At 43.7% G+C, this 16,933-nt stretch overlaps 2 protein-coding genes across 2 annotated transcripts; both read right to left on the reverse strand.

The window, feature by feature from the left end:
- Positions 1-122: 122 nt before the first annotated feature.
- On the reverse strand, positions 123-2,465 carry LOC139475280 (F-box/LRR-repeat protein fbxl-1-like). Its single transcript, XM_071258512.1, has 2 exons — positions 2,440-2,465; positions 123-972 (listed from the first exon to the last, which is right to left on the reverse strand). Exons 1-2 carry the CDS (start codon positions 2,463-2,465, stop codon positions 123-125), a joined length of 876 nt encoding a protein of 291 aa, XP_071114613.1.
- Positions 2,390-16,798, reverse strand: LOC139475743 (uncharacterized). Its single transcript, XM_071258941.1, has 9 exons — positions 16,651-16,798; positions 13,963-14,221; positions 12,657-12,716; positions 11,642-11,837; positions 11,384-11,491; positions 7,912-8,128; positions 7,515-7,651; positions 5,746-5,874; positions 2,390-2,657 (listed from the first exon to the last, which is right to left on the reverse strand). Exons 1-9 carry the CDS (start codon positions 16,796-16,798, stop codon positions 2,487-2,489), a joined length of 1,425 nt encoding a protein of 474 aa, XP_071115042.1. The 3' UTR covers positions 2,390-2,486.
- Between the last annotated feature and the right edge of the window lie 135 nt (positions 16,799-16,933).

Raw genomic sequence — 16,933 nt, forward strand, 5'->3', positions numbered from 1 at the left:
CCTCACTTGTCAAGACTTCAGAAATCAGACACTCTTTCAGTTAAAACTGATATGTTGCTACAGAAAATTATCTATGTATCCAGTATCCTGATGCCGATAGTCACATATAGTTAACTAAATGGCTAAATGTACACCCTGTTTGACTCATCCTCAGAATCCAGATGCACTGTACAGCTCAGGTCCTCACATCTTGTACAGCTCAGGTCCTCACATCTTGAAAAGCTTAGGTACTCAATAGGCTGACATCTTGTACAGCTCATGTCCGCAATAGCCCCACATCTTGGACAGGTCAGGTCCTCAAAAGCCTCACATCTTGTACAGCTCATGTCCTCAATAGCTTCACATCTTGTACAGCTCAGGTCCTCAATAGCTTCACGTCTTGTACAGCTCAGGTCCTCAGTAGCCTCACATCTTGTACAGATCAGGTCCTCAATAGCCTCACATCTTGTACAGATCAGGTCCTCAATAGCTTCACATCTTGTACAGCTCAGGTCCTCAGAAGCCTCACATCTTGTACAGATCAGGTCCTCAATAGCCTCACATCTTGTACAGCTCAGGTCCTCAATAGCTTCACATCTTGTACAGCTCAGGTCCTCAATAGCTTCACATCTTGTACAGCTCAGGTCTTCAATAGCTTCACATCTTGTACAGCTCAGGTCCTCAGTAGCCTCACATCTTGTACAGCTCAGGTCCTCAATAGCTTCACATCTTGTACAGCTCAGGTCCTCAATAGCTTCACATCTTGTACAGCTCAGGTCCTCAGTAGCCTCACATCTTGTACAGCTCAGGTCCTCAATAGCTTCACATCTTGTACAGCTCAGGTCCCCAACAGCTTCACATCTTGTACAGCTCAGGTTCTCAATAGCTTCACATCTTGTACAGATCAGGTCCTCAATAGCTTCACATCTTGTACAGATCAGGTCCTCAAAAGCTTCACATCTTGTACAGCTCAGGTCCTCAATAGCTTCACATCTTGTACACAGATCCCACAGTTATGTCTAACCCACTTTTCACACCAACACGTACAGTCACACATCCCACAGTAACGTCTAACCCACTTCACACACCAACATTCAAGTCACACATCCCACAGTTACGTATAACCCACTTCTCACACCAACATTCAAGTCACACATCCCACAGTTACATATAACCCACTTCTCACACCAACACGTATAGTCACACATCCCACAGTGAATAACCCACCTTTCACACCAACATTCAAGTCACACATCCCACAGATACGTCTAACCCACTTTTCACACCAACACGTACAGTCACACATCCCACAGTGAATAACCCACCTTTCACACCAACATTCAAGTCACACATCCCACAGTTATGTATAACCCACTTCACACACCAACATTCAAGTCACACATCCCACAGTTACGTATAACCCACTTCTCACACCAACATTCAAGTCACACATCCCACAGTTATGTATAACCCACCTTTCACACCAACATTCAAGTCACACATCCCACAGTGAATAACTCACTTCTCACACCAACATTCAAGTCACACATCCCACAGTTATGTATAACCCACTTTTCACACCAACATTCAAGTCACACATCCCACAGTTACGTCTAACCCACTTCTCACACCAACACATACAGTCACACATCCCACAGTGAATAACCCACCTTTCACACCAACATTCAAGTCACACATCCCACAGTTATGTATAACCCACTTCACACACCAACATTCAAGTCACACATCCCACAGTTACGTATAACCCACTTCTCACACCAACATTCAAGTCACACATCCCACAGTTATGTATAACCCACTTTTCACACCAACATTCAAGTCACACATCCCACAGTTACGTATAACCCACTTCTCACACCAACATTCAAGTCACACATCCCACAGTTATGTATAACCCACTTCACACACCAACATTCAAGTCACACATCCCACAGTTACGTATAACCCACTTCTCACACCAACATTCAAGTCACACATCCCACAGTTATGTATAACCCACTTTTCACACCAACATTCAAGTCACACATCTCATAGTTACGTCTAACACACTTTTCACACCAACACGTACAGTCACACATCCCACATTGAATAACTCACTTCTCACACCAACATTCAAGTCACACATCCCACAGTTATGTATAACCCACTTCTCACACCAACATTCAAGTCACACATCTCATAGTTACGTATAACCCACTTTTCACACCAACACGTACAGTCACACATCCCACAGTTATGTGTAACCCACTTTTCACACCAACACGTACAGTCACACATCCCACAGTGAATAACCCACTTTTCACACCAACACGTACAGTCACACATCCCACAGTGAATAACCCACTTCTCACACCAACATTCAAGTCACACATCCCACAGTGAATAACCCACTTCTCACACCAACACGTAGAGTGACACATCCCACAGTGAATAACCCACTTCTCACACCAACGCTTGTCACACATCCCAGACCTATGCATCATTCATCATGCCAACACCTCCCCACTCCCTAGAAGTGGAGCATCATCTGATCGTTGTGATGTTGCTATGGCAACATCCACATTCAAATGTTCACTTGAGTGTCCAACAAGGCTTTGTCCAGCCTGGACTTGACCTCTTGACTGCTCTGGTTGCGACAGACTTCGCTTCAACACTGACTGGAAAACAGATCAGAACGCATTTGTAAGTCCAGGACTCAAAATTAGAAAAAGATCATGTGTGTCCAAGGGACCTGTTTAGCAGGTGTGCCATTTTCAATTTGGAGGTGCCTTGTCTATATTACCCCAAAATTATGACAAAAGGCAGCTAATCAGTTAGTTAAAAAAAATTAAATGACATAAATATTGAAAAGTACAGAGATTCACCTGGTTTTGTCAAAAATGCATATTGCACACCTGATACATTTAAATGTTCACTGGAATGTAATGTGTTTCAAGTCTGCTGGTTCTGAAACCCCTTGAACCATTGAAGAAAATCATATTTTTCCACCTTTTCCACCTGGTTGACCATACACTTTGCAAATTGGACAAAATATCACATTTATATCCCTGTCACATTTAACCATGATTAGCACTTTGGAAGAGGCCTGTTACTTGTTTAGATATTTTTCGGCTTTTGCTTCATGTATACTGAACCACAAAAGAAACATCACCATGGATAGATATAAGAGACACCTTATTTGTCCAAATACTGTAAACATACTTTCAGACATATTTAAAAGTTGAAACTTGACAAAACTGATCATCAAGGTTGACATTAAAGTGTCAAATGTTCTTAAAGTGAAACACATCACTAGTCTCCGAGAAAATGGCATCACCAGTCAGTATCTCGTGTGTCTGCAATGTGCATTGATGACTGCCATGCAATGTCGATACATAGAATGGATGAGGCGGTTGATGAAGGCCATGGGCACTTGAGCCCACACTCTGAGTAATGCCTGACACAGTCCAGTTGCAGTTGTCGGCCTTGGTTGGATGTCATTCAGCCGTCTTTGAATCTCGTCCCACAGGTGCTAAATTGGATTTAAATTGGGACTGAGGGCAGACCACCGTATGGTTCTGATGCCATTCTGCTGGAAGAAGTCTGTTGTTGCTCTCGCAGTGTGGGCCGGTGCGTTATCATGCTGAAACTCGTGGTTGGGGCGACGAGCCAAATGAGTTCTGGCGTGTGGTCTCAAGACTTGATCAATGTACCAAGCTGCTGTGACACCATTGCCTCTCCATGGACCGATGTTCTGGAAGACCTCTGTGCAAGACCAATTCCATCTCACACCATGATGCTTGGACCACCCCAAGAGTCTCTCTCAACATCAAAAGCATCTGAAATAATGTTCCCCATGGCGTCGCCTGACTGTCTCTCTGCCATCTGCTGTTGAGATACAGTAATGGCTCTCGTCTGAGAAGAGGACTCTTCTCCACTGCTGGTGGCACCAATGCTGGTGCTGTGTTGCCCACTGAAGACGGTCCCGGCGATGATGGCGATGATGGTGTCAGAATGGGTACTTGGTGTGGCCTGTGACAGCCGAGGTGTCTGCTCGTCAATCATCGACGCACTGTGTCTTCACTAATGTGTCGATGGTGTGTCCCCATGGTCTGTCGAGCAATTTCCGCAGCAGTAACAAAGCGATCTTGAAGATGCTGTCGAACAATCTGACAATCCTGATGTTGTTTGGTGGCCATTGGTCTTCCACCACGTGGTCGGTCATCTGTAGTGTTGGTGGTGTGGTACCGTTGCTGGAGTCTGTATATGATCCTTACTTGGACTTGAAATGTATTGGCTACTTGCCGGGCGGTTTGTCCAGCTTGCAATCATCCAAGGGTTTGGTGTCATTGATTTTTTGTCAATCTTGGCATGTGGTAGCAATTCAAAAATGAATGAATGGTATCCGATCTGGGTGGATTTTTATAGGGCAAAAAATGGGGGAACGCATGTGCATTTCAATATGCGTGGAATTCACGTGCATCGAGGTTGCCATGGCCGTTACTGTGATGCGTTTGGGTGATCGGTTTTTTGTCATCTGCTTTGTTTTTTTATCACCAAATTTCATTTTTCCGGACAAGGTAATGTTAAATTTTAGAAACTTTGACAAAAATTATCCAGATATTTAAATGACAACTTTTAATGAAATGTTACTTGGGGCGACGTTGCGGTTCAGTATATAATATCAGATGTTGGCCGTGTCTGTTTTAAAATCTTTTGGATTTTTTTCAATTTTAATGTCAGCACTAGCACTTGGCAATATTGGCTCTTTTCCCTGCTCATCGTCTGCAGCAACACTAGTATGTAAGTGGAAAGCTGCAAATGTCAACCAAGTTTGGTGCTGACAAACCAAGGATTATAGTTAGTGATAAAAAGTGATTCAAACCAAGGAACTGATACACAAATAATTCAAGCATGGTTCATACAAAACTACAAGGCAATGATTGAGGCTAAAGGTAAGATGCAATTGTGCTTTCAAACATATTTATTTGGACAATCTTTCTTCATTTGAGAATGAACATCCAATATTGTTTGCTTGTTTGTTCGTTTGTTTGTTGTTTAACGCCGCACTCAGCAACACTCCAGGAATATGACGGCAGTCTGTAAATAATCCAGCCTGGACCAGACAATCCAGTGATTGATATCATGAGCATTGATCCACGCAATACGATACGATGACATGCATCAACCAAGTCATCGAGTCTGACCACTCGATCCTGTTAGTTGCCTCTTACGACATGCGTTGTCACTTTTTAAGGCATGCATGGGTTGCTGAAGACTTATTCTAGCTCGGATTTTCACCAGTCTTGACACAAGTATATGCATCCACATACCAATGTTTAGATATGATTCAATGTTATCAACTTACAGTTATACATACAACATGTCACTACTACTAAAGAGGGAGAATATTTGTAACATACTTATTCAACCTTTCTCCAGCAGATTCAAACCTAGGGCCTTTTCAAGATCAGGAACCCGTTCCACAAAGCAATCTCAGTGCTAAGTTGGTCGTAACTCCCATACTTTATCATATGGTTACGATCAATGTGGCACTAAGATCGCTCTGTGGAACGCGGCACAGGCTGGTAAATTCAAGGCCTTTCTCAGCCTTTGGGACCTTTGTTAAAGACTGATGCATGCTTGATTCAGACACTGTGTGCTGTATAGGCACGAATGCACAACAGATGAAATGTCAACAGTGCAATCTGTGCTTTCTTGGTTCATAAGTACCAAGTTTGTTATAATTTTGCAATTTTATTTTACCATTTTGCGTGTAGCCATTGCTTTAGCCAGCTGTATCCTCTGACAGATCTGTCTTTCGTCGTTCTCATCAATTATCTCTTCCTGCAGGAGCTCCTCGATGACGTCCTCCAGCGTAATGATCCCCATGACCTGCAACATGGGGGAGGACATCTGGGTACCATTGTACAAAGCAGTCTTAGCGCCAACTTAGAGTTAACTCCCATACCTTAACATAGACTTACGACAGTCATAGGGCTAAAGTTGTTTGGTACCACGTCACCCAGGTCACCAGCAAAACTTCATCTAATCAGGTGGGTTACATGAACCGGACATTATTCTATGCTCTTGGGGTTCAATGACATGCCATCTTGTTGATTCTGGGTAACAATCTACAGTCAAGTCCTGTTTATCCAACATGGGGGCGCACGGATGGCCCAGTCTTCTAAGGCGATGCAATTCGCTATGCAGAGTTACGTCTCTTTGACACGCCAGAAACCAATGACTGTGGTTTTGTCCCGATAATGTTTCTAGTTTTGTCAGCACCATACCCGTGCTCGTGGGTTTCACCGAAGTGGTAAACGTCTAAGACCTGCATCACTTCGGGCTTTCCTCCCACATTAAGCTGACACACTGTGACATAACTGGAATACTGTTAAAAGTGGCGTTAAACTCAACTCACTCACTCACTCACTAAGCTGACATGGTTGGTTGCATATGATTATCCAACATCCTTGTTAATTCAACTTTAATGAAACTAAGTAGTATCAACGTTTGAGATTAAAAAAATCGTATGACTACACGATAGATAACAGTACAAACACGTTGCAATAAAAAAATTAACTATGTTCATTGTTGGCGCAATGTGTTTTCTAATCATGCAACCTCTGAAGCTTAACACAAAACAATTGTTATGGACTGTATGAGTGATTCAAAATACTTCAAAAATCACAATCTGGAATGGAAGTCGCCATTTTGAAATTGGTGCTGCAAAGCTCAAGAAAACTGCTTTGTCTAATGTCGACTTTCTGTTGGTCGATCATAGTTCACAAAAGGTTGTTCTGACGTGACCTGTATGTTGGATGTCCTCAGCGGTAGCGAGAACTTGTATCTGATTTTAATGGTAACCTAATCATGCGATTAATCCTGTTTTTTTATTTAAAGCATTAATTGTTTACTGTTAAGCAAATTTTTTATCTGCAGCCGTTGTAATATGCAGCTACCAGGTGACTTGTCTCACATCATCGCGGGCAGATGACCATGCACTATGCTGATCACTGTGTCGGATTAATGAATAATTTCAGCAATTTGTTGCAAATTAGGTGTGTCAGAGTCGGAGTCGGAGTGCGAGACTGTCGGATTAATATGTTTAAATAGCACTGATTTAATCGGTCGGATTAACAAGTGTCGGATAAATGAGACTTGACTGTAGGTCCCCAGCAAGCTATTCTTGTTGCAACAGGTGACTAAGAACATTTGGTGGTCAGGTCCATTGCATGTAATTACATCTCAAATGTTAGGATTGATGCTTATGATGTCAATAGCCCTTTTAGGAGGACATGGGGCATGCAGGAGGACATAGGGCATGAAGGACATAGGGCATGTTGGAGGACATACGGCTTGTCTGAGGACATAGGGCATGTAGGAGGACAGAGGGCATGTAGGAGGACATAGGGCATGTTGGAGGACATAGGGCATGTAGGAGGACATAGGGTATGTTGGAGGACAGAGGGCATGTAGGAGGACATAGGGTAGGCAGGATGACACAAGCAGGACACAGCGGACACACTAACCTCACCAATCTGCTGTGGGCTGTCATGCTGCAGGTCATCTTGAGACTCTCCCAGTAATGGCGTTATATCATCAGTGTTGTCCTGTAGGCCACGCAGTTGTCTCCCCTGATATGATTTCCGCACTACAGCCAAGTGACCTGACAAATGGAAATAGACAATGTTCGAACAGGTCAAATTTGTCTCCTGTATCTTATAACAAAAAATTCACTGAAATATATATTGATAATCATTTTGGAATCTATGATAACAGCCTTTCAATACCAATGATCTTAAATTTAAATAAGTGTCCAGTGCTACATATGTGTCTGCTCTATCTAAGGCATTCACAATCAAGCTGATTCCAAATCCAGTCTGGTAGTTCATACATCATTTTGTTTCTAATCCCACACCATGTCACCTTTGCCAGTCTGGAAGAGATTGATAAGGTCATGCAGTGGTTTGACGTCGTCAATAAAAATGACAGGGCGGAAGTATTGCGGATCGAGCAAGAGGCTGCTGACAGGAATAGCATCCTCTGGGTCCAGCTTGATCAAAGTCTTCATCAGCAACACAGCTTTGATCTGCGACCGAGACTCCTCGTACACCGGGATGCGGGAGTGTCCATGAAACAAGATCTACAGGAGAAGAGTGAAACAAAAGAGTGTTCATGAATACAAACATGGAAGTGAAAACATGAGGACGGTCACTGGTCCATGGATGCCCACACAGATGTGAAACAGGACAGTCACTGGTCCATGGATGCACACACAGATGTGAAACAGGACAGTCACTGGTCCATGGATGCACACACAGATGTGAAACAGGACAGTCACTGGTCCATGGATGCACACACAGATGTGAAACAGGACAGTCACTGGTCCATGGATGCACATACAGATGTGAAACAGGACAGTCACTGGTCCATGGATGCCCACATGGAAGTGAAAACATCAGGACAGTCACTGGTCCATGGATGCACACTCAGATGTGAAACAGGACAGTCACTGGTCCATGGATGCACACACAGATGTGAAACAGGACGGTCACTGGTCCATGGATGCACACACAGATGTGAAAACATGAGGACAGTCACTGGTCCATGGATGCACACAAAGATGTGAAACCGGACGGTCACTGGTCCATGGATGCATACATGGAAGTGAAAACATGAGGACGGTCACTGGTCCATGGATGCACACACAGATGTGAAACAGGACAGTCACTGGTCCATGGATGCCCACATGGAAGTGAAAACATGAGGACAGTCACTGGTCCATGGATGCACACTCAGATGTGAAACAGGACAGTCACTGGTCCATGGATGCACACACAGATGTGAAACAGGACGGTCACTGGTCCATGGATGCACACACAGATGTGAAACAGGACAGTCACTGGTCCATGGACGCACATACAGATGTGAAACAGGACAGTCACTGGTCCATGGATGCACACACAGATGTGAAACAGGACAGTCACTGGTCCATGGATGCACACACAGATGTGAAACAGGACAGTCACTGGTCCATGGATGCCCACGTGGAAGTGAAAACATGAGGACAGTCACTGGTCCATGGATGCACACAAAGATGTGAAACCGGACGGTCACTGGTCCATGGATGCATACATGGAAGTGAAAACATGAGGACGGTCACTGGTCCATGGATGCACACACAGATGTGAAACAGGACAGTCACTGGTCCATGAATGCCCACACAGATGTGAAACAGGACAGTCACTGGTCCATGGATGCACACACAGATGTGAAACATGAAGACAGTCACTGGTCCATGGATGCACATACAGATGTGAAAACAGGACAGTCACTGGTCCATGGATGCACACACAGATGTGAAACAGGACAGTCACTGGTCCATGGATGCACACACAGATGTGAAACAGGACAGTCACTGGTCCATTGATGCACACAAAGATGTGAAACAGGACAGTCACTGATCCATGGATGCACACACAGATGTGAAACAGGACAGTCACTGGTCCATGGATGCATACATGGAAGTGAAACAGGACAGTCACTGGTCCATGGATGCACGTACAGATGTGAAACTGGACAGTCACTGGTCCATGGATGCCCACATGGAAGTGAAAACATCAGGACAGTCACTGGTCCATGGATGCACACACAGATGTGTAACAGGACAGTCACTGGTCCATGGATGCACACACAGATGTGAAACAGGACAGTCACTGGTCCATGGATGCACATACAGATGTGAAACCGGACAGTCACTGGTCCATGGATGCACACACAGATGTGAAACAGGACAGTCACTGGTCCATGGATGCACATACAGATGTGAAACTGGACAGTCACTGGTCCATGGATGCACATACAGATGTGAATCCGGACAGTCACTGGTCCATGGATGCACATACAGATGTGAAACCGGACAGTCACTGGTCCATGGATGCATACATGGAAGTGAAAACATGAGGATGGTCACTGGTCCATGGATGCCCACATGGAAGTGGAAACATGAAGACAGTCACTGGTCCATGGATGCACATACAAATGTGAAACAGGACAGTCACTGGTCCATGGATGCCCACATGGAAGTGGAAACATGAAGACAGTCACTGGTCCATGGATGCACACACAGATGTGAAACAGGACAGTCACTGGTCCATGGATGCACATACAGATGTGAAACAGGACAGTCACTGGTCAATGGATGCACACACAGATGTGAAACAGGAGAATCACTGGTCCATGGATGCACACTTGGAAGTGAAAACATCAGGACAGTCACTGGTCCATGGATGCACACACAGATGTGAAACAGGACAGTCACTGGTCCATGGATGCACATACAGATGTGAAACAGGACAGTCACTGGTCCATGGATGCACATACATATGTGAAACAGGACAGTCACTGGTCCATGGATGCACACATGGAAGTGAAAACATCAGGACAGTCACTGGTCCATGGATGCACACACAGATGTGAAACAGGACAGTCACTGGTCCATGGATGCACACACAGATGTGAAACAGGACAGTCACTGGTCCATGGATGCACACACAGATGTGAAACAGGACAGTCACTGGTCCATGGATGCATACATGGAAGTGAAAACATGAGGACGGTCACTGGTCCATGGATGCCCACACAGATGTGAAACAGGACAGTCACTGGTCCATGGATGCACACACAGATGTGAAACAGGACAGTCACTGGTCCATGGATGCACATACAGATGTGAAACAGGACAGTCACTGGTCCATGGATGCATACATGGAAGTGAAAACATGAGGACGGTCACTGGTCCATGGATGCATACATGGAAGTGGAAACATGAGGACAGTCACTGGTCCATGGATGCCCACACAGATGTGAAACAGGACAGTCACTGGTCCATGGATGCACACACAGATGTGAAACAGGACAGTCACTGGTCCATGGATGCACACACAGATGTGAAACAGGATAGTCACTGGTCCATGGATGCACACACAGATGTGAAAACAGGACAGTCACTGGTCCATGGATGCAAACACAGATGTGAAACAGGACAGTCACTGGTCCATGGATGCATACATGGAAGTGAAAACATGAGGACAGTCACTTGTCCATGGATGCACACACAGATGTGAAACAGGACAGTCACTGGTCCATGGATGCATACATGGAAGTGAAAACATGAGGACAGTCACTGGTCCATGGATGCCCACATGGAAGTGGAAACATGAGGACAGTCACTGATCCATGGATGCACATACAGATGTGAAAACAGGACAGTCACTGGTACATGGATGTACTCATGGAAGTGAAAACATCAGGTGAGTCACTGGTCCACAGATGCACACACATTAGTGAAAAACCCAGGACAGTCAAGGGTCCACATACTCTATAAAAGGAACCTGACCTGTGTCATAGTGTTGTGGTCCATGCAGGCATCAGAGCTGATCATGAAGACATTGTCGATGTTTACCATGGCATCCTTTGCACGTTTATCCTTCAGGTCTAGCGCTCCCTGTTGTTGAGAAAGTAGATATGTTGAATATGACATTATGTTGGACATGTGACAAGAATGTTTTCATATCAATAAAACGTGTCAAAGATTGTTATGCTAAGATCACAGACCCCACTCTCTAACATACCTTTGCAATGTCCTCCAACCTACCTTGATCATGAGGACTTCATCCGTTGTGAGATGTTCTTCATTTCCGGATCCATCCCCTGGTCCATGCAGGTCCACCAGGACCTTCAGCTCCGCGCGCCTAAAGAACGTGCCGTGATTGCTGCCCAGGACACAGTCCAGGAGCTTGGACAGCGGCCAGCTCACGATGAAGAACAGCCCCATCAGGATGTACACTACCCTGGGTGTGACAACATCTACACTGTGATTACTCCAGGAGATACAGTGACAGACAGAATATACTGGATAACGCCAGGTTAATATTGTCCTATGCTCAAGGAGATAACAAGATGTAATACATGCAGTCTCTACTGGATAACACCAGCTTGATATTGTCCTATTCTCAAGGAGACAACTAGAAGTAATACATGCAGTATCTACTGGATAACACCAAGTTAATACAGTCTTATTCTCAAGGAGATAACTAGATGTAATACATGCAATATGTTCTGGATACCATCAGCTCAATACTGTCCTATGCTCAAGGAGATAACTAGATGTAATACATGCAATATGTACTGGATAACACCAGCTTGATATTATCCTATGCTCAAGGAGACAACTAGAGGTAATACATGCAGTATCTACTGGATAACACCAAGTTAATACTGTCCTATTCTCAAGAAGATACAGTAGATGTAGTACATGCAGTATTTACTGGATAACACCAGGTTGATATCATCCTATGCTCAAGGAGATAACTAGATGTAATACATGCAATATGTACTGGATAACATCAGCTTAATATTGTCCTATGTTCAAGGAATTACAATAGATGTAATGAATGCAGTATTTACTGGATAACACCAGGTTAATACTGTCCTATGCTCAAGGGGATACAATGGATGTAAAACATGCAGTATATACTGGATAACACCAGGTTAATATTGTCCTATGCTCAAGGAATTACAATAGAAGTAATGCATGCAGTATATACTGGATAACACCAGGTTAATACTGTCCTATGCTCAAGGTGATATAGTGGACATCCCATACTCACGGGGCAAGAGTTGAGCCAATCGCCAACCCGAACCTCGTACACAGGGCCTGGGGCACAACTCTGAAACACATGTACAGACTTGTGGCAGACTTAAAAAAACTCTAAACAAAAATATCACAGTGATATAAAAAGTCCTAGAAATGGGACATATATATACACACTTGATTTTACACCTACCCATATATGATGATCTGATAATGGAGGGTGACAAAGGACCTGGATTTTATTTTATAAATCTGTTCGAAATTCTTTTTAATAGTTTTGAAGCACTGATTGAAAAGATACTTTGTCTCTAAAACAAAAGCCTCAGCTCCCGAATCCCCACCAGAAAGAATATGCAATTGTTGGTCCTGAGCAGTAAGGTAAAGACACCAGAAGCAGCAATTTTAGTGATGCAAAACTTGTCTTGGAGATTACACAGTTCCAGTCAGCTGTCAATGTAATGAAGAAGCTTTTTTGATATTGACACAGTGAGTGAGTGAGTGAGTTGGGTTTTAATGCCGCTTTTAACAGTATTCCAGTTATATCGCGGCATATCAGCTTAATTTGGGAGGAAAGCCCGAAGTGATGCAGGTCTCAGACGTTTACCACTTCGGTGAAACCCACGAGCACGGGTATGGTGCTGACAAACCTAGAAACATAATCGGGGAGAACCGGGATTCGAACCCACAATCATAGGTTTCTGGCGTGCCCAAGGGACGCAACTCTGCACAGTGAATCGTGGCGCCTTAGACAACTGGGCCACCCGTGCCCCCGATATTGACACAGGCTGACAGCTTTGGGTCATATATGTTGGGCTAAAAAAATACTAGTCTTGGTTCTCAGGCACCGCCGGTATCATCATAAAGTCTGCTGCATGTTTTGTTTTTATTTCCATTTTAATTTTTTTCATAAAAATCCTTATATTCAAAAATAATGCCATCTATCATAGCACGCAGTTACTTCCTTTTACATGTGCACTGCTTTACTGCGCATCTGCTGTATGGTAATGTGGCTATAGGATTTGCATGCTTGTTGATGTAGGGAGGCCCTTGCCCATGTGGATGGTACACAACTGTTTATTTGGGGACATACTAGTTTCAACAAGCAAAAAAAGGAAAACCAACGCCCACCCACCCACATACACTATATTTTCAAAAGCCATTGCCTCAGAACCAATTCTAATATTTTTGTAAGCCTTACTGACACATAATTTATGACCTTCCCACAATCTAAACATGGGTCCATCTAAATACTTCATGTTCTAAACATGACCATCCTGCCAGGTGGCTCCAACACAGATACTCTACACACTATCAGAACTCACTCGCCAAAGATGAGGACAGCTGAGACCGAGACAGAAATTGCGATGATCGGGTCTGAGATCCGGTCTAAAAAGATGGGCATGGCTTCAACGGCAGCAGCATTAGCCAGGAGCAGCGTCACCAGTAGTAGATGATGTCGTTTGACAAGGGGCAGTATCCTTCGAGCATATTTCTGTTCCCTAGTCGTGCCCCCGTCCTTCAGGATGTTGAGGGTCATAAGGTCAAGTGACAGCAGGCCCATTGTCAATCCGGACATCAGGCCTGAATACAGAGGTCATTATACAAACTGAAAGTTGGTTGGTTGGTTGGTTTGTTGATTAACGCTGCACTCAGCAATATTCCAGCTATATGACGGCCGTCTGTAAATAATCGAGACTGGACCAGACAATCCAGTGATTAATATCATGAGCATCCATCCACGTGTTGGCACTGATAGAATATAATTCAGGGGATAATTGAGCCTGGACGAGACAATCCAGTAAAAGATATCATGAGCATTGATCCATGTTATTTAAAATCGGTGACTGCATCAACTGTCACCAAGTCTGACCACCTGATCCATTTAGTTGCCACTTACAAGAAGCAATAGGTTGCTGGGAACATATAATATATATCCTGGAATCTGCTTGGGTTCTGTGGAACTATTAACACCTCAGAATGAATTGATAATAATAATCTGAGGCTGAGAATGTTATGGCGTATGCCGCAAAAAGACGAAAACCTATAGAACATGTTCCTAGTTAAAAAAGAGTGTGATTTTAAGTTGAATTACGGAAAAAAATACAGAAAATATAAAATATATAAAGGAATGCGTTCCGTAAACCAATATGTTTTGAGAATGTTGAATCTGAGTGTAAAATATGATTTTTTTCGCATCCTGCATATGACACTGCTGATCAAATTCCCTCTAAATATATCTCCCAATCCCACGTACGATAGCCTCACTGTCTCTCTCTGATTATTGTGGTAAACTTTCTGGAAAATGTGCTTATTATGCATGTACTTTCTATTCAGCTACCCATAAGGCCATATTTCAATTACCCATAAGCCCACAGATGTTTTAGAAAGCTATTACAAATAGAAAAAGTAGTTATTCGTTTGAATGCAATGTCCGTTCACTAGTTTCACATTTTTTAAAGTTTCATTATTGTTTTTGCCTAAAATGCGTTTACCTCCCCTACTATGATCATTTACACCGTTGGTACCTTTAGGAATAAGCTTGGTAGACGAATCAGAGTCTCCCTTTCATTATTGTGACAAATTTTCCAACACATTTTATGAACTTAGCAGTTGCGTTAAAAAGTAGTGTTTTACGTCAATTTTAGCAATATTCCAGCAATATCAAGGCAGGGGGGACACCAGAAATGGGATTCACACATTGTACCCATGTTGGGAATCGAACCCAGGTCTTGGGCGTGAAGAGCGAACGCTTTAATCACTAGGCTACCCCACTGCCGTTTTAATAAAACTGAACAACTAACAACATAATGGTAATATGTAAAACACATACATTATACCAACACTGAATATTCCAGCTGTATGATGGCTGTCTGTAAATAATCGAGTCTGGACCAGATAATCCAGTGATTGACATCATGAACATGACATCGATCAACCAAGTAAGCAAGTCTGACCACCCGATCCCGTTGGTCGCCTCTAACGACAAGCATAGTCGCTTTCTACGGCAAGCATGGATTGCTGAAGACCTATTCTACTCCGGATCTTCATAGGTTGATTGTAGACAAAATTTGAAATGCATGAATTACCTATATACAATTACCAATAAACCCCATTGTGCCTACAGACTTTTTACAGAATTATTTCATGGCCGCTGTAAAAGTAAGAATGAATGCGCGAATATTCAGAAAGAAAAGTGAACCTTAGCAACTATCTAAAATTGCAGTGTAAGATTGAAGTAGTTTAGCTGTTACTGTCACTAAACAATATATGACGTGTCTAAAGTCTCTGAGTTACCCATTACAGCACTAATGGACAGCTAAAATGTTGTAGCCAAGTACGTGTCGCCATTGGGGTTACATGTCTAGTTTTTACTATTAGATGTCACGACAGTGCCCAGTAGGCCTACTGATTAGATTTGTTTGTTTGTTGGTTGGTTATTCCAGCTATATGACGGCAGTCTGTAAATAATCAAGTCTGGAACGACAATCAAGTGATTGACCTCATGAGCATTGATCCACGCAATTGGGATACGATGACATGCATCAACCAAGTCAGTGAGCCTGACCACCCGATCCCGTTAGTAGCCTCTTAGCCATTTATGTTGTCCCCTTTTTGCTGGAATATTGCTAACGTCACGTAAAACAATACTCACTCATAAAACCATGTCAGATAAATTGCTTTATCCTTCACACTGATCTGAGCGGTCAGCGAGCCTGACCACCTTACGACAAGCATAGTTGCTGAAGACCTTTTCTACCCCGGATGTTTACTGGTCCTACTGATTAGAAATAACAGGGACAGGCGTAGCCGAGAGCCGCGATGGGGTGCTACAGTTAAGACATGACCCTACATATAAAATAACTAAATTACTTCTACATCATCTACTGCTGGCTAATTGCTAAATAAATAGACTTCCCATTTGCCCTTATAACAACTCTCAAGAGTACAGGAGTCGTTGTTCAAGTCGCGGCCTGTCAGCCGCCGGGAGGGCGTAGCCGCTGTCACCGTACCTGCAGTGAGCACCAGCCCAACGTAGATGGCCAGATACACCCAGAACATTTTGTCATGTATGGTGAGACGTGCCTCGGGCACCGTGTACAGCGTCCCATTACACAACACACCATCCAGTACCTCTGTGCAGTTTATAAACATCGCCATGCTGGAGTGACGCGGTCAGAGTTATCCGCCCTTGTTCCGGTGTTGTTTGTGACATTGTAGTGGCGCTTCCATTACTTTTATCACTGCACTCTGCCAACAGCGAGCGCAGCCTGGACTAACATCTAGTCTCTGAAA

This window comes from Haliotis cracherodii, unplaced genomic scaffold (assembly GCF_022045235.1).
Source record: "Haliotis cracherodii isolate W230 unplaced genomic scaffold, xgHalCrac1.p SCAF_3, whole genome shotgun sequence".
Classification (NCBI taxonomy): domain Eukaryota; kingdom Metazoa; phylum Mollusca; class Gastropoda; order Lepetellida; family Haliotidae; genus Haliotis; species Haliotis cracherodii.